At 45.7% G+C, this 26,455-nt stretch overlaps 1 protein-coding gene across 1 annotated transcript in view; it reads right to left on the reverse strand.

Annotated features, from left to right (window-relative positions):
- Positions 1-26,455, reverse strand: part of FAM184A (family with sequence similarity 184 member A) — a 306,691-nt gene that overhangs the window by 250,566 nt on the left and 29,670 nt on the right. The window contains exon 3 of the mRNA XM_030198559.1: positions 4,789-4,924. Coding sequence (XP_030054419.1) covers positions 4,789-4,924 — 136 coding nt within the window. The remainder of the gene's footprint in view (positions 1-4,788; positions 4,925-26,455) is intronic.

Below are 26,455 nucleotides of genomic sequence, written 5' to 3' on the forward strand. Positions count from 1 at the left end.
TGGGTAATGACCTTGGGACCTGCTATATTTTTGTTTAGTTGGCGGGTGACAGCCCTTACTCTGCCCAGGCATTCTTTTGTCACCCACTGTGTGGGTGCAGCAAATAACTGTTGTAGCAACTCATTGGCAGACTAAGATAGTATCTCCTGTAATGCAATGGCAGGCAAAGCTGCATTTCCTTAGTGAAATGGAGTATTTGCTGGCTGAGCGGCATGGCACTTTGACAAAATGGTTATAGGGTTTGGGAACCTCTTAAGAATAAAAATTGGTAAACTTATTCTGTAATATGTGAAAGTTGATGCACTTCTGCATTTATTAACGCAACCTTGTAGTGAGGTTTGGATGTTTGTTTTTGTTCTAGTTTTAGGAATGGGGGTAGGGATTTATTACACTGCCTAGAGGGTGGGTTAGGTGTGTGTGTGTGGATGGATGGGTGCCAGTGGTTTCTCTAGGGGTTCGTTAAATTCTTAAAGATTTTTCTACATTGTATTGTTGCTGTTCTATGTCAACACTGTTTAATTTCAGTTAGACCTGAGAGAATTGGTTTTACTCTTTCTCCATTCTCAACTGGGGGGGAGGGTTAATGGCTGAGTGTTGTAATAAATGATTTCTATAAATTAAAAAAAAAAAAAAAAAAACAGAAAATGAGAGCAACTCCTCTGGAGGCTATGGCATTGTTTATTGATCTTTTGCTGACAATCTTCTTTGAGCAGAGCAAATCTGTTTTCATGGACACTGGCCATTCTTAATTTACTCAGCTTCTTAGCACTGCCCCCAGGGATAAAGTGTGTTTTGTCCCCTTTTTGGCTCACAGTATAGTCGAACACCCTAATAAAGAACTTAGTGTCTTTGTACTGTTGTAAGAATCCGCATTTACCTTCTTCGTTAATCACTAATTTTGCAGAGAACCAGATTCCCACACACACTCCCCTATCTGTCTTGCAGGGCCTGCTATTAAGTCTTTGCTCTGCCATATTTTTTCCGAGGCATGATCCGGAAAAATATGTATTTTGCGATCATGTTAATGCCTTGCTTGGCGCTGCTCATAGTCTGCTTCTTGGTAAAGTAGTAGCTTAACAATGATAGCTCTAGGCGGCATATGTAAATCTGGTTTTTCACTGTAAATTCTTGATGCACTCGCTCTAATTCCTATTGCAGCACATTGGGCAAGTTTGAAAAACAGTGGATAAATTATGAACATATATAAACATATCACCCTCTTCTCTTCCCTTGAGAACACAAAGTATCCAAATGTTGGACATCCTCTCCTGTTTTCTTGGCCCTCTAATTTCTCCTCCAAATAAGCTACATAGTTGATTCACCATGTTATTACTGCTTGATAAATTGTCTTTTTCTAAAACCAATACAATTCTTGGACATAAAACAAAAAAAGCCCCCAAGAGATGGGCAAACATTCACTACAAGTTTATCTGCAGGAATTAAGAGTGTTTTTGTACCCCATTTCTGGGTCTAAACTCTCATTCATAAACAAGCTTCTGATAGTTGTTATTTTAGAACAGAAATAGTCAGCTGAGTAGCTAATGGTCTTTTATCTTTAATTGACATACATGTATCTGTATTTGTAATGCTAGATAACATCTTAAACAACATCTGTGTCCATCGCCTTGCCATTAACTAATTTTGAGTAGTACTCCCTTCTTTAATTTCAATAATATCTTATATTCTTTGACTATTTTCCAGTTTTGTTTATTTTCCTCAGTGGGTTGTTTTTGTGAGCATCTCAACAGAGTTCTACATTTCTGCTTCAAACCAAGTAAACCAGAATCGAACCATTTGTCAGAGGACCTATTTTTACTTTTGATTGAGCTATACCGTCTAGTTCTCATTGATAAGTTTTGACCAGTCTTCGACAAAATCCAAAGTTTCTGAGAAAACATTATTTTCCATTAAATCTTGGCCAAAATTTGGCACAATCTATAGCCCCGCTGGATGTAAAAGATACTTTCTTAGATGGAGTTATATTATTAAATTGTTTCCAGTATACTCTAAATTGATACAAAAAATGGTAAGACCAAAGGACCTCAGTCCACTGTCCCTCCATCATTGTGAGTTTCCACTCAACTGCCACCTAGGAATCCCCCAGGTCAATAGCTAACTGAGAAGCACCAGATGGGAGCTGCACGTACCATCCAACATCCGCTGGAGACAGAACATATTGACAGGCAGATGATCAAAAGCAAACATGGGCGCTTGAAGCCATTAGTGCCATACTAGCTGCCGTGTTTGCAGCCGCCCAATAATCAAAGATAGTAAGCACATGTAACAAGCTCGCCGGCTCTGAACGCAATGAGTATGCAAATGCATGCTAAACAGGGCATCACCTATTCCTCCCCAGTACTCAGCGGGCAGGGCACCAAACAAGGGTGCTGCTCCCATGGCAAACCCTACACCAGCTCGTAGCTGGCGTTAGCCAGGGAATTAATTGGGGAGAAATGGCAAGACCCTGTCCAGCATGCATTTGCATGTTTACAGTCACCCCCCCACACCCCCCTGCCCCAACATAAAGGAGTCTCCCGTCCCCCCAATACTCCCCCCCCTGACACAAGGGTCTAGAGATCCAGTGGACCTCCACTCCAGCTCCCATACTCCCCCCCCCCCCAACATACCACACAGAAACTGCACCCTCCCCTCCCACCGTAGCCTGGTGGTCTAGTTCCCCCTCCAAACCCCCCCTTGTACCTGGAACCAGGATGGAAAAATCATTCCCCCCTCCTGCAAGTGCCACATCAAAATGGTGGTGCCATGCCCAGTGCATCCTGAGATGCACTAGGCAGGGCTTCAGTACCCTATAAGGGAGAAACTCTCTTATGTGGTACTGAAGCCCCACGCCATTTTGAGGTGGCGCTTGCAAATCCTCCTGCTTCCACGTACGGGGGGGGGGGGGGGGGTTTAGAGGGGGACACTAAACCATCAGGCTAGTGTGAGAGGGAGGGTGCAGCTTCTGTATGTGTTTTGGGGGGCATGGGGGAGGCTGAAATGGAGGAGCAATGGATCTCCAGCCCCTTGTGTCAGGGGGAGTATCAGGTGGTGTTGGGGGATCTGGAGGTCCACCAGATCTCCAGTCCCTTTGTGTCGGGGTTTGATAGGTCGGGCTGGTTTGACAGGTCCAACATTTTTTTTTTCATTTTGACAATCCAGACCTGTCAAACAACTTCTGCAGGTGTACTATGGCTTAGGTGCATGCCGAGGCACAATCCTCCTGCAGAAGTACCCCAATGATCGAAGCTAATAGCGCGCATAAATTTGATCATGGGGTGTTATTTCCCTGCGCTGTTCCGCGCTAATTTTACAGTGCGGAGAAATTTATCATCGGCCAATGAGCATTCTACAACTGCACAGAGCCTTAACAGGGCAAATCACATGGATCTACTTTCTGTTTCCATCTTCATCTTACATCACGAAAAGTTCAACCTTTCCCTCCTCCGAGCAAATTCCATTCATCGACGCCAGTGGGTGGTGGTGAGTGGAATTCGCTCGGAGGAGGGAAAGGTGAGTAGTGGAGTGCCTCAGGGATCAGTGCTGGGACCGATTCTGTTCAATATATTTGTGAGTGACATTGCTGAAGGGTTAGAAGGTAAAGTTTGCCTTTTTGCGGATGATACAAAGATTTGTAACAGAGTGGACACCCGGGAGGGAGTGGAAAACATGAAAAAGGATCTGTGGAAGCTAGAAGAATGGTCTAAGGTTTGGCAATTAAAATTCAATGCGAAGAAATGCAAAGTGATGCACTTAGGCAGTAAAAATCCACGGGAGACGTATGTGTTAGGTGGTGAAAGTCTGATAGGTACCGAAGGGGAGAGGGATCTTGGGGTGATAGTATCTGAGGATCTGAAGGCGACGAAACAGTGTGACAAGGCGGTGGCCCGTAAGTAGAAGGTTGCTAGGCTGTATAGAGAGGGGAGTGGCCAGCAGAAGAAAAGAGGTTTTAATGCCCCTATATAAGTCGTTGGTGAGGCCCCATCTGGAGTATTGTGTTCAGTTCTGGAGGCCGTATCTTGCTAAGGATGTAAAAAAAATTGAAGCGGTGCAAAGAAAAGCTACGAGAATGATATGGGATTTGCGTTACAAGACGTATGAGGAGAGACTTGCTGACCTGAGCACGTATACCCTGGAGGAATGGAGAAACAGGGGTGATATGATACAGACGTTCAAATATTTGAAAGGTATTAATCCGTAAACGAACCTTTTCTGGAGATGGGAAGGAGGTAGAACTAGAGGGCATGAAATGAGATTGAAGAGGGGCAGACTCAAGAAAAATGTCAGGAAGTGTTTTTTCACAGAGAGAGTGGTGGATGCATGGAATGCCCTCCCACGGAAGGTGGTGGAGAGGAAAACGGTAACGGAATTCAAACATGCGTGGGATAAACATAAAGCAATCATGTTCCGAGGGAATGGATCCTCAGAAGCTTAGCTGAGATTGGGTGGCATAGCCGGTGGTGGGAGGCGGGGCAGACTTATACGGTCTGTGCCCTGAAAATGACAGATACAAATCAAGGTAAGTTATACACAAAAAGTAGCACATATGAGTTTGTCTTGTTGGGCAGACTGGATGGACCATGCAGGTCTTTTTCTGCCATCATCTACTATGTTACTATCTGTTGTTGGATGAGCACAACTACCCATAAGTCTGGACTGATCTGGCAAGAATGCAAAAGAAAAATTAATTTCTGCAAGATCAAATTATCAAGCATATTAAAATACTATGACATGCTATATCAATGTCATCAACCACTTTATACATGCATAGTTCTGAACTGACATACTTACTGGCTTTGAGAACAAGTTCTGTGGTCTGCTGCTGCAGACGGTCTCGAGCAGCTGCTAGCTCATTTTCCGTTTCCTTGTGCTTGATTTGCAGAAATGCTTCTTCCTGGTTGACATCTTCAAGTTGTTTCTGAAGAATCTAAACAAGCATAAAATTCAAGATTAGACCAAAATGCTGCTCAACAAACATAAAAGAGTACATACTGATAAAAACATAATAAAATGTTTAGTCCATCAAAAACACCTTACACACAAAAGCCATTTCTGGAACATGGCTTACTATGGCAAAGAATAAGTGGGGAAATCATGCAGAGCATAGCTTATGCAATTCTTTCCAACCCTTCTGTACATGTGCATTGTGTGCTCCCTCATGCACACACAAATGACAAGGTCTAGGAAAATGGCAAGGACAAATCATGATCGAGCATATATATATGTAGTTCACATCATACCTTATGCAACGAGTTATCTTGTTGGACAGACTGGATGGACTGTACAGGTCTTTATCTGCCGTCATCTACTATGTTAGTATCAGTGGCATAATCGAAAGAGAAGGACGCCCAAATCGGCATAATCTGTACAATCTGTTGCACCAAATTTTCTATATGTGGGAATGGAAATGTCCCAGATTATCCCTTCTTAGAATTATGGAGAGTGAAGAAGGGATAATCTAGGACATTTCCATTCCCACATATAGAAAATTTGGTGCAACAGATTGTACAGTGTGATAAAGGAGAAACACACAGTGAATCTGTCTAGAGTAACCAAGATGGTCTTCTCTAGATCCCCATCATATTCCTCCAAGAGGTTAATGAAATGCAATGAGTCACGTACATAGGATGAAATAAGGAGGACATAAGGTCTCAGAAAAAAGTCAACAAAATCAGAAAGAGGTTTGAGAACCAATCCATTGCCAGAAATTAAATATACAAATATACCCCAGATCGCATCTCTAGCTATCATTGAGAAAACCTTGAGAAATAGAAACACTTCTCAACCATTTCACACTGACACCACTGTTGTGCTCACAATTAGGGGCACCACTATGGGTGCCTCTGTGGCACCAGATGTTGCCAATTTGTATATGGCACACTTTGAAGAACTATATTTTTACAAGAACATCCTTTTGAATCTGAGGTCAAACTATGCAGGTGATACACTGACAACATTTTTATTCTTTGGATGGGTGCTACTGATTGCTTGACTGCTTTTGTAGATTGACTCAATACCAGGGATCCCTGCTTGAGTTTTAAAATACAGTTCAGTCAGAACCATCATTCTGTCATTGTCACGATCCCAATATTTCTCTAGTATTGGGTTGGCAGGGTCATTTTTCAATTGGCTCTCTCACCTCATTACTTCAAGGTTGTACCTTTTCTGAGAAATTTTATACCAGCACCCTCCAGGACCTTTTGTATTTCTAGCAAAGTTCCTCAGGGCTCTATCCTCTCTCTAATCCTTTTTAACGTTTTCACGAGTCCACTAGCAACTCTTATCCAATTCTTCACTATTAAAGGCTTTTTTTCTGTGCAGATGACATTCTGTTTATCTTTCCAGCTTTCCCCATTAAATATCAATCTCCATCCTTTATAAGACAGTTTAAATTATTTAGCAAATGGGTTCTCAACTTTGCAAAGACAATCTATTGCTGGATCTCTTCCTAAAACTTCAACTTTGGCACAGAGTATACTGATTCTTCCAAAAGGTTTGTAACAATGAGCTATTCTGCAGTGTGGCTTTTGGTATCAAGAAGAGCTAAAGAGTTACTCTTATAGCTATTGCTTTTGGAGCCAAGAATTCCTACACCAAGACCTGTATCATTATAGGATCTACCCTCCTTTTCCAATGAATGCAAAGGGAATAATTCAGGATATCATGATCTGGTCCTAGGCACCCACAAAAGAGAGAGAGAAAAAGAGAGTGAGAGAGTATCATTGACACTTTCCCGCCATATGGGAAAATAAGGTTCTTACCTTGGTAATTTTCTTTCCTTTAGTCACAGCAGATGAATCAATTAACTGATGGGTTGTATCTGCTTACCAGCAGGTGGAGATACAGAACACTGAAAAACCATAGTGCCTCTTGGACGGCTAGCCCCTACTGCTTTCAGTATTTGAGATTTCCAAAGCAGAGTGAACCATAAAGGTATAATAACAAACTTTCCTCACAGCGAACAAACACCCCAGAACAGGAGCAATAACCATACAAAGTAGGGATGAACTCAACCGCCTGTAGTAGAACATCATGTAGAAATTTTGAGAACTGGTATCCAATCTCTCCCAATGAGATCTATGTTACTATGTAAGCTGCATTGAGCCTGCTATGAGCGGGAAAGCGTGGGGTACAAATATAATCTCTCTATATAAAACGCACCACCAACGTTCTGAAGCCTCACTTTTCCAACGTTCTAAATGTGAGGCGCCAGAGATCAATTTTTCATCCATGACTGTCTGCCCCGCCCACACGTCAAACGTGATGACCTCGTGGGTGGAGCAATGACACTCACAGACCGTGTCGCACGTCTGATTGGCTGAGTTGGGTGAAGCCAAGGTTGACGTCGCCAAAACAGCTGCTCCACAAAAAACCAAGGAAAGGGGGAGGAGTAGGGAAACATGCATAGTGTGTTTCCCTACTCCTCCCCCTGCCTAGGAATTCATGCAACTCAGCACCCCCCCCTTCCGATACAAACTCAAAACAAAACTCCCCCCCCCACAATGCATCTCATTTTACAACTACAGGCAACGCACAAACACGAAGATCAGCCTCCTTTCCTTTCCAGGGTCACAGTTCAAATTCCTCAACTCCACCCATGGATCTCATTTCTCATCTAAAGGCAACGCACGAGCACGAAGATCCGCCTCCTTTCCATCCCAGTGTCAGAGTTCAAATTCCTACAGCTCACCCACAACCCCCCCTTCCGATACCACAACTACTACTTATCATTTCTATAGCGCTACTACACGTACGCAGCGCTGTACACTTGAAACCCCTCCCCCCATGCATCTCACTTTACATCTACAGGCAACGCACGAGAACGAACATCCGCCTCCTTTAAGTTATGACAGCAAGCAAGGAATCACCCTGACAGCAACAAATCACCCACTCCTTTTCCTAGCAACCAGGAAGAGATTTTGCAGCCAATCAACGATGGTCTTATTGTTGGTGTTCCTGCGCTTGGGGCTGACTACTACTCTGTGCTCTGAAGAATTGATTTCGGGAGGCAGGGTTACAAATGACACAGCTTCCCCATAGCAGATTGGGAAACACTTAACATGATCCTAAAAGAAGCAACTCCTCCTCCCCTCTTCCAACAGCAAGCAAACCAGCTGAGCAAGCTCGCTCCTGAAGTGTTAACGTTGATGTGGCAATAAAAGGGTTGCGGGCTGCAGTCGCTGACATGGTACCATTGTGCTTCTGAGGGGGACATGGGACAGAAAACACAGATTTCTTTTACATTCAATGTGTATTTCCCATGTTAACATGAAAAATACTGAGGGTTTGGTTGGCTTTTTAGTTTTCCACTTCAAATTCGCTTTGCTGCGGTTCTGCTTCCTTGGGAAGTACTGTGCATGGTAAAGCACTTTCAGCACTGCTTTTGCACTTAACCTGCAGTTCACAAAACAACATTTTTGAAAGCTTTCTTGCCTTTTACCATATGCTTACAAACATTTAATTACTTGAAAGGAGTATTGACAATTCTTTTCCAAGCATTTCATTCCTGAAATACCTCAGTCAGTAATCTCTTTTCTTCACACACACTCACTATCGGTCTCACACAGTCTGTCTCTCTGTCTTACTCACACAAACACTCTGTCACAGTGACCGCCCCTGTGGTTCACACACACACTCTCTCTGTATCTCTCTGTCACACAAACACACACTCTTTCAATCCCTCTGTCTCACTCTCACACACACTCACTGTATGATTCACACAGTCTGTCTCTCTGTCTTACACACACTCTCACTCACACAAACACTCTGTCACAATGACCGCCCCTGTGGTCCTGCACACACACTTCTCACATCAGATGGAAGGAGAGCAAGGGAAGGAGGGGGTCAAGGAACTCAGTTCCACACACACACTCTCTGTATCTCTCTGTCACACAAACACAGACACACTCTTTCAATCCCTCTGTATCACTCTCACACACACACACTCTCGGACTCACACAGTCTGTCTCTCTGTCTTACACACACTCTCACACACACAAACACTCTGTCAAAAAGGACCGCCCCTGTGGTCCTACACAGGGCCTCCTCCTTCCTCATTATACACCCTTCACTATTACTCCATCTCATTACAATACTTTAATATTAAATATTTGGTTAACAAAAAACAACTAATCAATATAACCTTGCTAGCGCCCGTTTCATTTGTGCCAGAAACAAGCCTTTTTTTACTAGTAAATAATAATAATAATAATATAGTTGCATGAAAGATCTGAACAAAAAACAAGTCAGACAGGGAGGGATCATGGATTCATCTGCTGTGACTAAAGGAAAGAAAATTACCAAAGTAAGAACCTAACTTTCCCTTCCTTGTCATCAGCAGCAGATGAATCCATTAACTGATGGGATGCACAAAAGCAATCCCTACGTAGGGTGGGAACAGGCCACACCGCGAGCAAGCACTTGTGTCCAAAAATAGCGTCTTGCTTCGCTGCAACATCCAGCCTATAATGCCAGACAAATGAGAGCTGACAAGCCCAAGTAGCCGCACTACAGATCTCTTGAAGAGAGAGTGCACCCGTTTCAGATATGCAGCAAAAATGACTTCCTTGAGCCAACGGGCTATAGTGGCCTTAGATGCCGGGCCTCCACGCCGAGGACCTGACAACAAGACAAAAAGGTGATCAGAAGTCCTGAAATCATTTGACATCTGTAGATACTGCAACAGCGCCCTGCGGACATCCAGAAGATGTAACTGCCCAAAGAAGTCCGGGAACTCTTCCCTAGAAAAGGAAGGAAGAAAAATGGACTGGTTCAGGTGAAACGCTGAAACCACCTTAGGCAGGAAGGAAGGCACTGTACGTACTGTTACTCCGGACTCCGAGAATTGCAGAAAAGGGTCCCGACAGGACAGCGCCTGCAGCTCAGACACGCGTCTGGCCGATGTTACTGTCACCAAAAAGACTGTCTTGAGAGTCACATCCTTCTCCAAAGCTCACTTAAGCGGTTCGAAGGGCGAACACTGTAGAGCCTTCAACACCAGCCCCAGGTTCCAAGCCGGACAGGGCAACCGGACAGGAGGACGGAGCCTAAGCACCCCTCTGAGAAATCGGGCAATGTCTGGATCAGCAGTAAGGGACAAGCCAGCGACTTTCCCTCGATAGCATGATAATGCTGCCACTTGCACCCGCAGGGAATTGTAAGCCAGGCCTTTTTGTAAGCCCTCCTGCAAAAAGTTCAGCACTGTCAAGACTGTAGCCCGCGTGGGTGTGATCGCCTTTGAAACACCCCATGCCTCAAATTTGTGCCAGATTAGAGCATAAGCTGCGGAGGTGGACCGCTTGCGGGCCTGCAAGAGAATGGAGATGACCTTGTTAGAGTAGCCCTTCTCTCTCAATTGTGCCCTCTCAATAGCCAGGCCATAAGACCAAATTGGCAAGGATCCTCCATAGACACCGGACACTGAACCAACAGATTCGGCGCCAGGGGCAAATGCACCGGAGCGTCCACCAACATCCAGTGGAGATCCGCATACCACGGACGCCTTGGCCAATCTGGAGCGATGAGAATCACCAGACCTCGGTGCTGTTGAATCCGCAGTAGGACTCGTCCTATCAGGGGCCAAGGAGGGAACACGTACAGGAGCTCCGAGGGCAGGGTTGAGCCAGAGCATCCAACCCCGCCAAGTGAGGATCTCTCCTTCTGCTGAAAAAGCAGGGTACTTTGGCGTTTGCACTTGACGCCATTAGATCCATTCTGGGAGTCCCCCATTTGGCACAAATCTGAAGAAAAACTTCTTCTGCCAGTTCCCGTTCCCGTTGCGTCGGGTCGATTTGATGCCTACTGAGAAAAATCGGCTTGCATATTGCTCTGACCTGCTATGTGAGCTGCTGACAGAAGCTGCAGGTGTAGCTTGACCCAGTGGCAAATCTGGGCGGCCTCCGCAGCCAGGGCCCTTCACTGAGTGTCTCCCTGATGATTTATGTATGCCACTGCTGTCGTGTTGTCTGACAGAACCAGGACAGCAAGCCCCTTCAGAGTCTTTTGAAAGGCCATAAGAGCCTGGAATATCGCTCTCAGTTCCAAGTGATTGATGGACCACCTTGCTTCCACGGGTGTCCACAGACCCTGAGCATAGCTTCCCTGGCAATGCGCTCCCCAGCCTAGAAGGCTGGCATCTGTTATCACCAGGCAACAAGAAGGAAGCGCAAAGAGGCATTCCTTGGCGCAGCATCCTGTCGGAGAGCCACCACTCCATACTGAGGCTGGCCGCAGGGAGCAACGTTAGTCTGCGTTGATAATCCTGGGACATCGGAGACCATTGTTGAAGCACGGCAATCTGCAGAGGACTCATATGCGCTCTCGCCCAAGGCACCACCTCAAAGGTGGCCGTCATCGACCCCAGCAGCTGGACTAAGTCCCAAGCTCGCGGGCGAGGCATCCGCAGGAGCAGACGGACCTGATTCTGAAGCTTGCATCGCCTTTGGTGGGGGAGAAAGACAAACCCTGATGCCGTGTCGAACCGGACCCCCAAATACTCGAGAGACTGAGAGGGGGTCAGGTGACTTTTGGGTATATTTACCACCCAGCCTAGCGCCTGCAGGACCGCCACCACTCTCTGGCTGTGGCAAGATGACTCTCGGTTGCCGAATCCACTCTGATGAGCCAGTCGACGAGATAAGGGTGAGCTCTGATACCCTTTCGCCTGAGACAGGCAGCTACGACCACCATTACCTTGGAAAAGGTACGGGAAGCTGTGGCTAGGCCGAAAGGCAAGGCCCAAAACTGGCAATGCTTTCCCAACACCGCAAAGCGGAGGAACCGCTGGTGTGGAGGCCAGATAGGAATGTGCAAATAAGCTTCTTTTAGGTCCAGAGATGTGAGAAACTCTCCTGGCTGTACCGCCGCAATGACGGAGCGCAGGGTTTCCATGCGAAAATGTTGTACTCTGAGAGCCTCGTTGACTCTCTGTAAGTTGAGGATCAGTCTGAAAGACCCACCTTTCAAAGCACGACAAAATTCATGGAATAGCTGCTGCAGCCGCGCTCGGCAGGAGGCACCGGGATCACCACTCCGAGGTGCAGCAAGACTTGTAAGGTCTCCGCTACCGCCACCCGTTTTACGGCAGTGCCACATTGGGACTCCTCAAACACATCTCTCACCGGGGCACCGAATTCCAGTCGGTAACCTTCTCTGATCAGGATCAGGACCAGGACCCACTGATCTGAGGTAATCTTGGTCCACTCCTCTAGAAACAGGGAAAGACGTCCTCCTATTGCAGGCAAGGAGGAGTGGACCGGCGTCCCATCATTGTGGAGGACGCCCCTGAACTCCTGGCCTTTAACCGGCCCCTGCGGAACGTTTGTCCGAGCAAAAGGAGTTCATCTGCTGAAAACGGGCACGTTGCGAAAACCCAGCAGAGCGCCCGGGGCGATACCTGCGAGCTTCACGGAAGCGAGGTCTGGAAGAGGAGGAAAACACAGAACCCTTGGAAGAAGGCCTCGGCCTATCCTCAGGTAACCGCTGGGGTTCAGATTCCCCCAGGTCTTTCACAATCTTCTCCAATTCCTCTCCAAATAACAGGAGGCCCCGAAAGGGTAGCCTCACCAGCCTTTGCTTAGAAGCCATGTCAGCCGCCCAATGCAGTAGCCAAAGAAGGCAGCGGGCGGACACCGCCACAGACATCTGTTTAGCCGAAGCTCTGACCAGATCATAAAGGGCGTCAGCCATAAATGACTGGGCCAACTCTATCCGCGGGCAAACCTCAGAAAGGGGGCCCGCACCATTGGCGGGCTGTTCCACCGCCTGCTGTAGCCAAGAAAGACATGCCCGGGCTGCATAGGAACTGCAAATAGACCCCCTCAAGGCAAGGCCCGCAATGTCAAAGGACCGCTTCAGCGCGGACTCCAGCCGCAGGTCCTGCATATCTTTCAAAGCGACCCCTTCCTCTACTGGGAGAGTGGTCTTTTTTGTCACCGCCGTGACCAATGCATCCACTTTAGGCATCCCCAAAGGGGCCAAGTGCTCCTCACGCAGAGGGTAAAGCTGACCCATAGCCCTGGCCACTTTCAAAGACCCATGGGGGTCAGACCACTGAGCAGAAATAAGCTCTTGCATGGAGTCATGGACCGGAAAGGCCCGAGAAGGCTTCTTAGTACTCTCTCTCCTAGGATTAACAGAGGAGGCACCGCCTTCAGCAGGATCATCAAATGAGAGGGCCTGCAAGGCGTCAGTAATGAGAGCTGGCAGCTCGTCACGGTGGAAAATCCAGACCGCATTGGGATCATCCAAATCCAGTGGCAAAACAGGCACCCTCCTCTGGATCATCCGTACCTGAGGGCCTGCCAGATCCCTCAGACTCTCCACAGCCCGACAACGGGGGGGGTGGGGGGGGGGGGGAAAGGATATGCGCCACTTTCAGACAGGGAATTTACCCGTCTATGTTTAGCATGTTTCCAACACTCAGGGGAGAAAATAACCTCTGAAGCCATCCCCGGGGCATCAACACCCAGAGGGAAGCCAGGATGCAACGCAGTGTCAGACACCTGCGGCAGAGCTCTTTTCAGCATGAAAGCCTTATGCATTAACAGCACAAACTCAGGGGAGAAAAACTCACCCTGACCCTCCGCCTCTGAATTAGGAGAAACGGATGTAGGAGCTCCTCTGGCAGCCTCTAAACGAGGCATCCCCCTGCCTTCAGACTCCTCCGCAACTGCGAAGGTCGAGGCATGCGGCGCTTCCAAAATGGCGCCCGCTGCCAGCTCCATCGAATGGGAAGAAACATCGCTCACCATGCTCATAGCAGCGTGAGCGTCTAAGGAGCACGTTTTACACTGCCCCGCTGCTGATCTGCGTTTACCACAACGGGAGCAGCCATCATTCGACAGGATGGGAATATAGCAATAAAATGGCGGCTTCGCGCCAAAACTTACCCCGATCGGAACGGCGTCCGCGGGACATCCCCGGAGGAGCTGGGCACCACTCTCACCTCAGAGGACCGAGTCAACGAGCTCCGGTCAAGCTGCATAGAACCAGAATCACTGGAAAAAGCCTCAGAATAGCCACGCAGTAAAAGTGCGCTCTTTTTTTTTTTTTAACAACTTGGAGGCAGGCAGCAACAGAGGGACTCTGGGAGGCGGGGGGAATGGGTAAGGCAGGGAAAGGGAGAACCTATATGCCTTTAAAGTGGGCACCACCAGCCACAACACCCCTGCTCAACTGGCAAAGCACAGGAGCCACCCCAGGCAGTCTGAAATCCAGGAGCTGATCAAGCTACGTCCACACCTGCTGGGAGAAAGAGAAATAGTGAAGGCAGTTGGGGCTAGCCGTCCAAGAGACGCTATGGTTTTTCAGTGTTCTCTACCTCCACCTGCTGGTAGGCGGATACAACCCATCAGTTAATGGATTCATCTGCTGCTGATGACAAGGAAGTCTACCTTTTCAAAACAATGACTGCGTATCATCAGTCACTAATTTAATTCAAATTTTTTTTTTTGGGGGGGGGGGGGGGGGAAACAGTAAAAAGCAATTTTTAAAAAAGGGATACCAAAGGACCCAAAGGAAGAAAAAAAACACCGAAGTAACAAAAATGAAAGGGGAAAGGGAAAGAGGGGATGGGACTTGATATACCGCCTTTCTGTGGTTACATTCAAAGCGGTTTACATAGGTACTTATTTATACCTGGGGAAATGGAGGGTTAAGTGTCTTCCCCAGAGTCACAAGGAGCTGCAGTGAGAATTAAACCCAGTTCCCCAAGATCAAAGTCTACTGCACTAACCATTAAGCTAAAATGCCCTCAAAATGGCTAACTACTACAAGAACAGTGTCCATGCTATAATTTAGTCAAAGAACAAAGGAACTAGTGAGGTATCAGATGAAGGAAAATCCTGCTTTCCACAACACAGATATTTCCGAGCTGTTCGAGAGCAGTCTGTGCCTGTGCAATTAGATGAAATCACCCACTTGAGAAGCCGATTCATCAGGCCTGTCAACAGTAATACCAATCCTCATATATGGTATTATGTTTATGAGAAAGGTACTGGAAAACCTTTTTATTTCAAAGCTTCCAGAGAACTTAAAACCTCTTACATCATCAAGATCACAGGGGCTCACCTCAGTTTTGTATAAATAGTGGTAAAAAGCAAGAATTATGGAGGCCAAAACATTTTGTTTTCTCTAGATTCCCATATCATATAAGGGATTTTTCATTTTCTTTTTTGGGGGGGAGGGGAGAGAGTTTGTTTCAGGGGTAGTGTAGTCAATTGCCGCACCAACGGATCACCCCCAAAGCAAGCAGCAGGGAAACGCCGAAGTGCACTAAAGGAGGAAGCCGGAGCCTCTGAGAGCACGGCCCTTCAACCCACAAAATCTCTCTCAGAACCACGGAATCTTTATGCCCTGGGGCAACAATTTGAACACCTAACTTGCAGATACTATTGCTAAGGCATCTACCTGCTTAACGCCACACAGCTTACAGAGGTCAGCGCACAGATAATAACGCAGCGGACCATCGGAGCTCACTCGCTGCTGGGCGAAACACATGGGCGGACGCGAGCTCGAACGACCAGCTCACAATTCTACACTCAACCAGCAGCACAACGTCCTTGCCCACGGAACCTCTCTACCCCCAACCAGCAGTACGGTGCCCAGAATTGTAGAGTCTCTATGCCCGGGACGTCACTCCCGAGCATCTCCCAAGCATCTGACTGTGAGTAACCCATCCATCTCCAAACTGACACTAAAAATGAATACTGTCAAAATATTCCTAGCAATCTACTCTCTTTCACTGAATCACCTAACACTATCCATCCCACCAGCAGAAAATAATATCATACCCATCCTACAAAATCACCAAAGACTGATTAGACACTCCACACCTCACCAAACTGACAACCACCAAAATAAAGGAAGGACACCTAAATACGGACAATACCAACAATACAGAAAGAAAGGTCACAAAAAACACACACTATCCAAGGAACGACAACTAACGAAAATCCACACATCAAACCTAGCAGCCCCATGCCAAAATATCCAAGTGGGCTACATCAATGATAGGTCCGCAGTCAACAAAACAACAATAATAGACTGGATCATGTCAGAAAACCTCGACAATCTTCATCAATGAAACATGGATCCACGATCAAAAGGACCCCATAATCCTCGAACTATGCCCTCCAGGATACAAAATCACTCACTGGACCAGAATGGAAAAGAGAGGAGGAGGCATAGCTCTAATCTATCAAGCCCAATTCACTACCGAAACCATTGCCGAATCAGGGGCGTATCTGGACTCCGGCGGTAGGGGGGGCCAGAGCCAGAGGGAGGGAGCACATTTTACCCCCCCCCCCCCCCCGCCGGCACCGACCCCCCCCCCCCCCCCGCCGCCATTGTCAGAGCCCCCACCGCCACCAATGACTCTCTCCACCCCCCTCCCGCCGCCAACCCTCCCCCGCTGCCGTTGCTTACCTTTGCTGGCGGGGGGCCCCAACCCCCGCCAGCCGAGGTCCACTTCCACCTGCCGCTGCCTTAAAAACTACTTCTTCAGCCGGCGGGGGACCCCAAACCCCCGCCAGCCACCCCGCGGTGTTTAAACTTCATCTTCAGCCTCCGTGGCCGTGCTGCTGTTGATAGGACCTGTTGAATCCACTTCGGAGTCTGACGTCGTTGTACGTTGTACGTGCTGCGACGTCAGACTCCGAAGTGGATTCAACAGCGCCTCCTATCAACAGCAGCACGGCCACGGAGGCTGAAGATGAAGTTTAAAAACCGCGGGGCGGCTGGCGGGGGTTTGGGGTCTCCTGCCGGTTGAAGTAGTAGTTTTTAAGGGAGCGGCAGGTGGAAGCGGACCTCGGCTGGCGGGGGTTGGGGTCCCCCGCCAGCAAAAGTAAGCAAAGGCAGCGGGGGAGGGTTGATGGCGGTAGGGGGGGGGACCGCTGTATCCGGTTTTTACACCGTCCCGGTAGGGGGGTCCAGGGCAAAATCTGCGGGGGCCCAGGCCCCTGAGGCCCCACGCAGATACGCCCCTGTGCCGAATCCATAACACCAAAACTTGAAATTGCCTCGATTAGAATCCATAACAAATCCTTGGTCGATCATCTGAACTGCGTCCTGTTTTACAGACCGCCTGGTAATTGTTGCAAGAGCCAACCTATCTTCACAGACTTCATTTCAAATACCTGTGTAAACAACTCCAATACACTAATACTAGATAACATTAACCTTCACCTAGAAGACCCCAACTCTACCAACACATGTGAATGTAAGGACTTCCTACACTCCTGGGATCTCAAATGGCCTCACATGCAAGCTACTCACATCAAAGGACACATACTAGACCTATTATCACACAAAACGTGTAATTAAACTCTGGAATTCGTTGCCAGAGAATATCGTAAAAGCAGTTAGCTTAATGGGGTTTAAAAAAAAGGTTTGGATGGCTTACTCAAAGGAAAAGTCCATAGACCATTATTAAAATGGACTTGGAGAAAATCCACTGCTTATTTCTAGAATAAGCAGAATAAAATGTATTGTACTGATTTGGGATCTTGCAAGGTACTTGCTACCTAGATTGGCCTGTGTTGGAAACAGGATGCTGGGCTTGATGGACCTTCAGTCTGTCTCATCTCAGCATCTCCTTTGTCTCTAGAGACTTCGTTGAGTCCAGCTGTTAGGCAGCCCCACCAAATACAGCTGTGGGAATATCAGAGAGTACTGAAGGTGTGGCGTCCTGGATGGATGAGGTTTGTGAAGCCTCTGCTGATTCGGGAGTGGCTGAAATGCTAACTGTAGGCGGGCAACAATGCTAACTGAAGGCACGTTAAAAACACTAATGTGTCTTAGTAAACAGGGCCCTTAGGAGTATTGCAGATTAGAGTAACTTTCTTTTAAAATACCTGGGCAAAGAGTCACGTGACGCGATGCACACGAGCAGCGGCTGAACGCGCTGCTCCGTGCTTCCTCCACAGTTTCTGCTGATAAAACCTCTCAAGATAAAGATTAAAGCTTCGATCTGGTTAATAAACTTGACTAGACTCAAATTCAAACGGAGCTGGGAGCTTAGAAACGTCGATGGCGACCAAAACGCTGCGTAGAGACAGGGAGAAGAGCAAGGCAGGAGACGACAAGATGGCGGCACCGGCGAGCCCGCCGGGAACATCGGTTAGCTCGGCATGGGCTGCCGAAATTGTTGGCGAAGTGACCACTGCCCTAGAAGCAATATTGGACAAAAAATTGCAGGGCCTGGATGTAAAACTGGAAGGGCTTAAAAAAGATATGTCGCAAATAAGCCAGGACATGGTATTGTTTCAACAGCGTACAGGAGCCCTGGAAGATCAGGTTTCTAATATTGAACAACAGTACTCTAAGCTAATAAAAATGGTGGAGACACAGGCAGAAAAGATTGAAGACCTTGAAAATCGGTCACGACGCAATAATCTACGCTTTGTGGGTCTCCCGGAGGAACTAGGAGATAAAGAACTTCGATCGTTTTTGGAATCCTGGCTGGTGAAGAAACTCAAATTAACAACAGAGATGGGGCCATTAATAATTGAGAGGGCACACCGCGTGGGACCGCTGCGACAAAATTCTAATAGGCCCCGGGTCATCATTTGCCGAATACTTAACTTTGTGCAGAAAACTGCAATAATGCAAGCCATACGAGGAGGAACGGGGTTAAGCTACAATAATCACAAAATCCTATGTTTTCAGGATTACTCTATGGCGGTAGCGGCACAGAGAAAGAATTTTGCCCCGGTGTGCTCCCAGCTCATACAGCGCAAAATCAAATTTGCTTTGTTATATCCTGCACGGCTAAAGATTTTTCACAAATCTACTATAAAAATATGTAATTCGGTTCAGGAAGCCCAGCAGTTTGTTAAAGAAATACTAAGCAGTGGAGACGAATGAACATTTGATTACTGGATCCACTTGTGGCAGATAAGGAGAATAAGATTTCAATTGGTGTTTCGTTTGGATTACAAATGTTGTTGTTTGTTTTTCTATACATAAGAACTCACAAGTGGTCTGAGGAGACATATGCGGAGTGGCAAAGTTAAAGCGATGGATATCCCAACCACACTATGATATCGCTGCTGACTGCTGTCCGAGCCAACTACAATATGGCCCTGTTTTTGTAACAGATCGGATTATGTACGACTACAGGTACACTGTTATATGGAAAAGGGGTCAAGTTGATGGATGGATATTAATATGCTAATGTGGCAAACCAACTTGCTCATCATTGGGAGAATTGAGTGAGGAGAGCTGACTTTTTGGAATTGCCTGAGCAAGTTTAAACCAATGGGGCAGCTTAGTATTGAAATGGGACAGATCCTGTGATTTATACATATTGGGTGACAGAATATATAAAAGGAGCTACCAGAGACATTTCAACGCGTATGGAGTGTTACATCTGATCAGATATAGTTGATAAAAAAAGAAAGTTTTCCTTGTAGTTTGTCACAAGAAGATATTGAGAGCTCTGGATACTAATAATTGGGTTAAAGGTTAAAATTGTCTGGCTGAACCCCATGGTAGTAAAATCGAGATAAGAAATATAAGCGAATAAAGACTGGTGGGTTGAGAATGATTATGGTGTTTCACAGGGGAATTGTGCTGATGATTACTGTTTCGATCTACAAGGATAAACAACTATTGATCCATAGATATGTTATTATACGGTAACTGTTTATAATACGTGCTGCAGGAGAGCCCTGAATTATATGTATTAAGGTTGATATAAAGGGGATTTATATAAATAAGTGTTTAATATATCTGACAGTTGAAAGAGGAAAAGTAAGCTGCTGTGGAAGTAGCCCAAAGGGGAGAAAAACTGGGCAAACCATAAGAAATCCTTGAGGGGTAATGCATATATAATTAATGAATATAGGGGAATGCTGGAGGAAGCGTTAAAGTGACTCGGTCCAAAGGGACGGGTAAAATAGGGGATTTAGGGATGAAGAGGGAAGGGAGGGAGGGGGAGAGGAGATATACTCGCTCATGCTGATGTTGGAAAATTTATACAATGTTATAGAAGAAAAGGGGAGGGCCATGGGCTGGGGTGGCATTTCCCTGGAGCTAAAACTATAGTACAGTGGATTGGTAACAAATACTTTGACAGCTGTGATTAAAATAGTAACATGGAACGTGGGAGGAATAGGATCTCCTGTGAAGAGATCTAAAATTTTACGATATTTGCAGAGGATTCGAGCAGATGTGGTTTTTTTACAGGAGACACATTTGAATACCATAGAACATGCTAAGCTCAAAAAATGGTGGGTGGGGGATTACATTGACTCATCGGCAAAGGGGAGGAAGGGAGGAGTGGTTATTCTGTTCCGGAAAGGAGTGGTGGAGAATATTAGTAATATTGTTAAAGATCCAGAAGGAAGGTACATTTTTTGCAAGGTGGAGTTGGCCAGAAGGCAGATTTTATTAGGAAGCATCTATGCTCCGAACCAACTAGATAATAATTTCTACCAGCAGCTGCTGGGACACTTGACAAAGGAAGGCTCTGTCCCACTGATCCTGGGGGGGGATTTTAATATGGTCTGGAACCCACAGGTAGATAAATCACTTGCGACTCCCACGCCGTCTCGTTGGATGTCGAAGGGCCTTCCAAATTTTTGCTCTCTTTTAGATCTGTTAGATGTCTGGAGGGTCCTTCACCCACACGAAAGAGATTATACACACATGTCCAGGGCTCATAACACGCAGTCTAGGATAGACTATTTGTTGATGTCTCATTCACTAATGGGAGAAATACAAGAAACTCAGATCGGGCCATATGCCATTTCAGACCATGCAGAGGTCTGGGCGACATGGAACCCAGGAGGAGAGGGAACTAAGAACAGGATGTGGACATTTCCCAGCTACTTGACCAATCATAGTGGTTTTCGGGAACATGTGATGAAATGTTGGGGGGAGTATAAACGTTTCAATGAGCATACTGCATCGAATTCAATGATGTTTTGGGAAGCTGCCAAGGCAGTGATAAGGGGAGAGATCATTAGTTTTGTCAGCCATTTTAAAAAGACAAGAGATAAAGAAATATTGAGACTAGACAAACAAATCAGGATACTGAGGAAAAAATATGGGGAGAGGCCTACGGTGCAGCTGAAAACAGACCTTGTGTCTACTCAAGTAGCACTAAATTCACTCATTCACGAGAGGGAGAAGAAATCCCAGGATTACTATAGATTTCAGTTGTACAGACATGGTAGTAAGGGAGGGAAGATGTTGGCCAGACTGATTGCTCGTAAGCGGGCTTCGAGAGTAGTTACCTCCCTAAAAGATGGAAAGGGTAAAATATGTCATACAGATAAGGAGATTCGAGATATATTTAAAATATTTTATCAAAAGCTATATAGAGCGGAGGAAGACTCAGGTTTACCGAGTAGTCTATACCTGGACGGTGTGAAACACCCAATACTCTCGGATAAAGAAAAAAATGATTTAAATACCCCTATTACAGTTGAAGAGGTACATTGGGCAATTGCCAATAGCCAAATGGGGAAAGCACCGGGACCCGATGGAATGCGAGTTGAGTTTTACAAGTTGATGGGCGCAGAGATAGAACCAATTCTGGTGGAAGTTTTTACGGAATGGGTAGAAGAGGGTAATTTGCCTGGGCAACTAAATACGGCACAAATTATTTTAATCCCTAAACCTAAAAGAGATGTGACCTTGCCAGAGTCATACCGACCAATATCATTGCTGAATTGTGAAATGAAATTATTTGCTAAGATATTAGCTAAACGAATGGGGAAAATTTTACCGAATCTTGTGCAGGATGTGCAGGTAGGATTTGTTAAAGAGAGATCAGTCTCAAAAAATCTACGTAAGATCCTGGCAGCTTTGGAGAAAATAGAGATGGAAGCAGAACCGGCAGTAATGGTCAGTTTCGATGCAGAAAAAGCTTTTGATCGAGTGCAGTGGAGTTATTTGTTTGAGACATTGAAAGCATATGGGTTCACAGGGTGGTTTGTAGAAGCGGTAATAACTTTATATGCCCAGCCGACAGCACGCATTGTGGTCAATGATAATTGCTCAGAGGAGTTTGCTATAGAGCGAGGTACCAGGCAGGGATGCCCACTGTCACCTTTATTATTTGCTCTCTATTTAGATCCCCTGATTAGAGATATATGTTCCATGCCTGCAGTGCGAGGAGTAAAAATTAATAATCAAGAATTTAAGATGGCTGCTTTCGCAGATGATTTACTAGTCATGATTACGAACCCAGTAGAATCATTACATGCCCTGTTGGAAATATTTGAAGAATTTGGAACTTATTCAGGGTTTAAATTAAATTTAGAAAAATCGGAAGCTCTGGCCAGTAATGTCAATATCAGAGAGGCCTGGCATGGTAGATTCCCTCTTAGATGGGCGACGGGCACATTTCGATATTTAGGAGTACAGCTAACCCCCAAGACTGAGGATCTTTATTCTGCTAATATTAAGTTACTACTGGCCCAGACGAGACAACAATTGGAGAGTTGGAGCATTCTGCAGCTGCCGTTAATAGGGCGCATATGTTTAATTCGTATGGTTATACTACCCCGGTGGCTGTACGTGCTGCAAACTATTCCAATATGTTTATTGCGTAAGGATATTAATGCCTTTTACAAATTGGTGGTGAAATTTTGTTGGGCAAATAAAAAGGCAAAGGTGAAATATCAATGGTTGTTAGGGGGCTGGGAACAGGGAGGGCTAGGATTGCCGGACTTGCAGTTATATAACATGGCTTGCTTGCTACGGCATATTAGAGACTGGATTTTTCGATCCAGTTATTATACTCCAATTGAAGTAGAAGAGGCACTCTTTGAACCCTTTCAGCCGCTTACCTTGCTACAATTGGAGAGGTCTCAGATACCTGATAGATGCCAAAAAAATTTGTTGTTGTGCCCTTTGAGGAAAGCATGGAGGTTTTTGGAGAATAAATTGAGATTAGGGCATGGAATAACGGAGCTTATAAGTATTAGAGGGAACCCGTTGTTTGAGGCAGGTATAACAAACCAGATATTTCGTGGCTGGGAAGTTCGAGGATTGGTCTCCTTAGGAGATGTCTTGAACGAAAATCGAGAGATTAAAACTAGGGAACAATTGTTAGGCACTGAGAATAGGCAGTGGAGGGACATTTTTGCACACTGTCAACTGCAACATTTTATTCAATCATTGAACAAGGAAAGACTTGCGCAGAATTTAGGAGCTAAGGTGAAACATTTTTTTGAAAAAATATCTATGGAAGGTCCTTCCATTACTGGACTACATAAGGCGTTGTGGGAGAATGTAAGCCCCAGGAACCTGACACAATTGAAAGAACGCTGGGAAAAAGATTTAGGCATTAGTTTAACGACATGGGATATTAATAAGCAATTGAAAGGAATACCAAAAGTGATTGGTAGTGCACAATACAGGGAATGTGCCTTTCGTTTCATACATCGCGCATATATGTCTCAAGCACAATTAGCAAAGTTTGGAGGAACACAGACATCGATGTGTAGGCGCTGTGGGAATGCGGAAAATACCTTTTATCATGGTTTCTGGGGATGTAGGAAAATTAAAGCATTCTGGGGGAGAGTAACTAACTATCTGACCACATTATTCGGATATAGGATAGTGGGATCACCTCAACAGTTGTTGTTGAATCTGCCGGGGTCAGTTGGGACGGGGACACTTCATGGGACACACCTATTTCGTAAACTTACCTTGCTGGCTAAGAAATGTATCTTGCAGTATTGGACATCTGATATGGGACCTGAGTTTTGGCATTGGAGAAACATGGTGCATCAGTTGATGATGTGGGAAGCAAGAGAAGCTAAAAGTGGACCAAAACGAAAACTTGCATTTTTTAAACTGTGGGGCGGATATATAGACTCTTTGACCCACAGGGGGAGAAGCCTGGTCCTTAATACACTGTAACTGCTGAAAATTGATTAGTTTGAAATCAGACATGAGCGGTGAATCAAGGGGGGGAGGGGGGACTGATTATTTGATAAGAATCCATGGTTGCATTATTTTAATATAAGTTTAATAAATTTGGTTAATTTAGTAACAGATGTAGAACATATAGGGGGAGGGGTGGGAGGAAGAGATAAACATGATAAAAAATTTGATGACTGTTAGTAACACACTGAACCATTTGTTTATTAGACCCGGAATGTATCTTTGCATATTCAGTATGAGGATTGTTATTTCTATTTGAATGTCATTAATAAAACGTTGAAACATAAAATACCTGGGCAAATGCATTATGAAATACAAGCAGCAAGCAAACAGAGAGGCTCTTCAGATCTGCACTGAAATGATTCAGAAAGAAGCAGATTCCAAACAAAATGCTCCACAACAAGATTCTTTTATTAAAACAATCACCTGACATTGTCCACGTTTTGCCCACTCAAGGGCTGCTTCAGGGGTATAATATTAAAAACAATGAACACAATTCAGTAATTTAAAAAAATGTATATCTTCAATACATGTGGAGGCACCAAAACAAGGAACCAGATTAGTCAAAAGGCTATTAAAAAGAAAAATCAAAAACCAGGTACAAAACACAGTTTCCTTGATAGTTATCTGTGGAAGGTTTGGTATCCTTCTTTTGTGCTTGTTGTATTGTCAATACATGACAAAGATATAAAATGTGAGGGATCCAGAAAAAATATGTGCACTAACAATAATAGAAACACCATACAAATTATAAAAAATACTTGCATCGTACCATAAGTGTAATCATGCCACCAAAATCATAAAAAATCATAATGAATAATAAATAAGGACAAGTCTGTGCGGTGCATTACTCCACATTCAAAAAACTCAGTGTATCTTCTTGTGCATGTGTTTTTCAATAATCTTTACCAGCAACTCATTGATATTGCAACGGTGCATACTATAAGTGTGGCTAAAACAACAGACCAGAGTGCTTAAAAGAGTTCTTTATAGAAGGGAAAATTAGGTTCTTACCTTGGTAATTTTCTTTCCTTTAGTCATAGCAGATGAAGCCATTACGTATGGGTTATGTCCATCAACCAGCAGGGGAGATAGAGAGCACTCAAACTTTCTCAGTGCCCTCTTGGCCAGCTAGCTCCACTGCCTCTTCAGTATTTGAAGCTTCCAAAGCAGTATGGCCAACCGCAATGGGAATCACAAGAGCTTTCCTCACAGCGAACGATGGCCCATCACAAGGGCATGAACTCATAAAGGAGGGAATGCACATCCTCCTGGAGGGAATAAACTCATCCTCCTTATTGTAGAAGTGGAGGGGAACACACGCACCTCCTGGAGGGAATCACCCATCCTCCCAACACACTGGAGGGAATGAACTCATCCTCCTATTTACAGAACTGGAGGGGAACACACGCGCCTCCTGGAGGGAATCAACACATCCTCCAAAAAACATACTGGAGGGAATGAACTCATCCTCCTAAAGTTAAACTGAACATTAATCCTGAAGATTGTTTTCCAACTTTCTCCCAAGGAAGGAACTTCAAGAAATTAGAACAGAACCTGAAAAAAACCCAATTTACAGCATACTGACAATCCAACAGGGATGGCTCATGGCTTCATCTGCTATGACTAAAGGAAAGAAAATTATCATGGTAAGAACCTAATTTTCCCTTCCTTGTCATCAAGCAGATGAAGCCATTACGTATGGGATGTAACAAAGCAATCCCTAGATAGGGTGGGAACAAGCCACACCACGTGCTAGCACTTGTGCTCCAAAACGCGCATCCCTCCTGGCAGCCACATCCAGCCTGTAATGTCGGGCAAAGGAGAGCTTAGAAGCCCATGCTGCTGCACTGCATATCTCTTGAAGAGAGAGTGCTCCAGTTTCAACCCAAGAGGAAGAAATCGCTCTAGAAGAATGCGCCTTAAAGGCTACAGGCGGCACCCTGCCGGCCAGCAGATAAGCTGAAAAGATAGTCTCTTTGAGCCAGCGGGCAATAGTGGCCTTAGACGCTGGAGACCCTCTGCGAGAACCTGATAGTAAAACAAACAGATGATCAGACGTCCTGAAAGAGTTAGTAACTCGCAGATACTGCATCAGAGTCCTGCGCACATCCAAAAGGTGCAGCTGCCCAAAAGATTCTGGAAACTCTTCCTCTGAAAAAGAGGGCAAGAAAATAGGCTGGTTTAGGTGAAACGCTGAAACCACCTTAGGCATAAAGGAAGGCACGGTCCGAACCGTGACTCCTGACTCTGAAAATTGCAGAAATGGGTCTCTACAGGACAGCGCCTGGAGCTCTGACACCCGTCTCGCCGAGGTAATGGCCACCAGAAAAACGGCCTTCAGTGTCAAATCCTTCTCCGATACTCGCCGAAGCGGCTCAAAAGGAGATGCCTGCAGGGCTTTCAAAATTAGCCCCAGGTTCCAAGCTGGACAGGGTGCTCGCACGGGAGGTCGGAGCTGAAGCACCCCTCTAAGAAACCGTGCAACATCTGGGTGAGCAGCCAAAGACACGCCTCCCACCTTACCACGAAGGGATTTCGCGCCAAAATCGCCCTG

This window comes from Microcaecilia unicolor, chromosome 3 (assembly GCF_901765095.1).
Source record: "Microcaecilia unicolor chromosome 3, aMicUni1.1, whole genome shotgun sequence".
Lineage (NCBI taxonomy): Eukaryota > Metazoa > Chordata > Amphibia > Gymnophiona > Siphonopidae > Microcaecilia > Microcaecilia unicolor.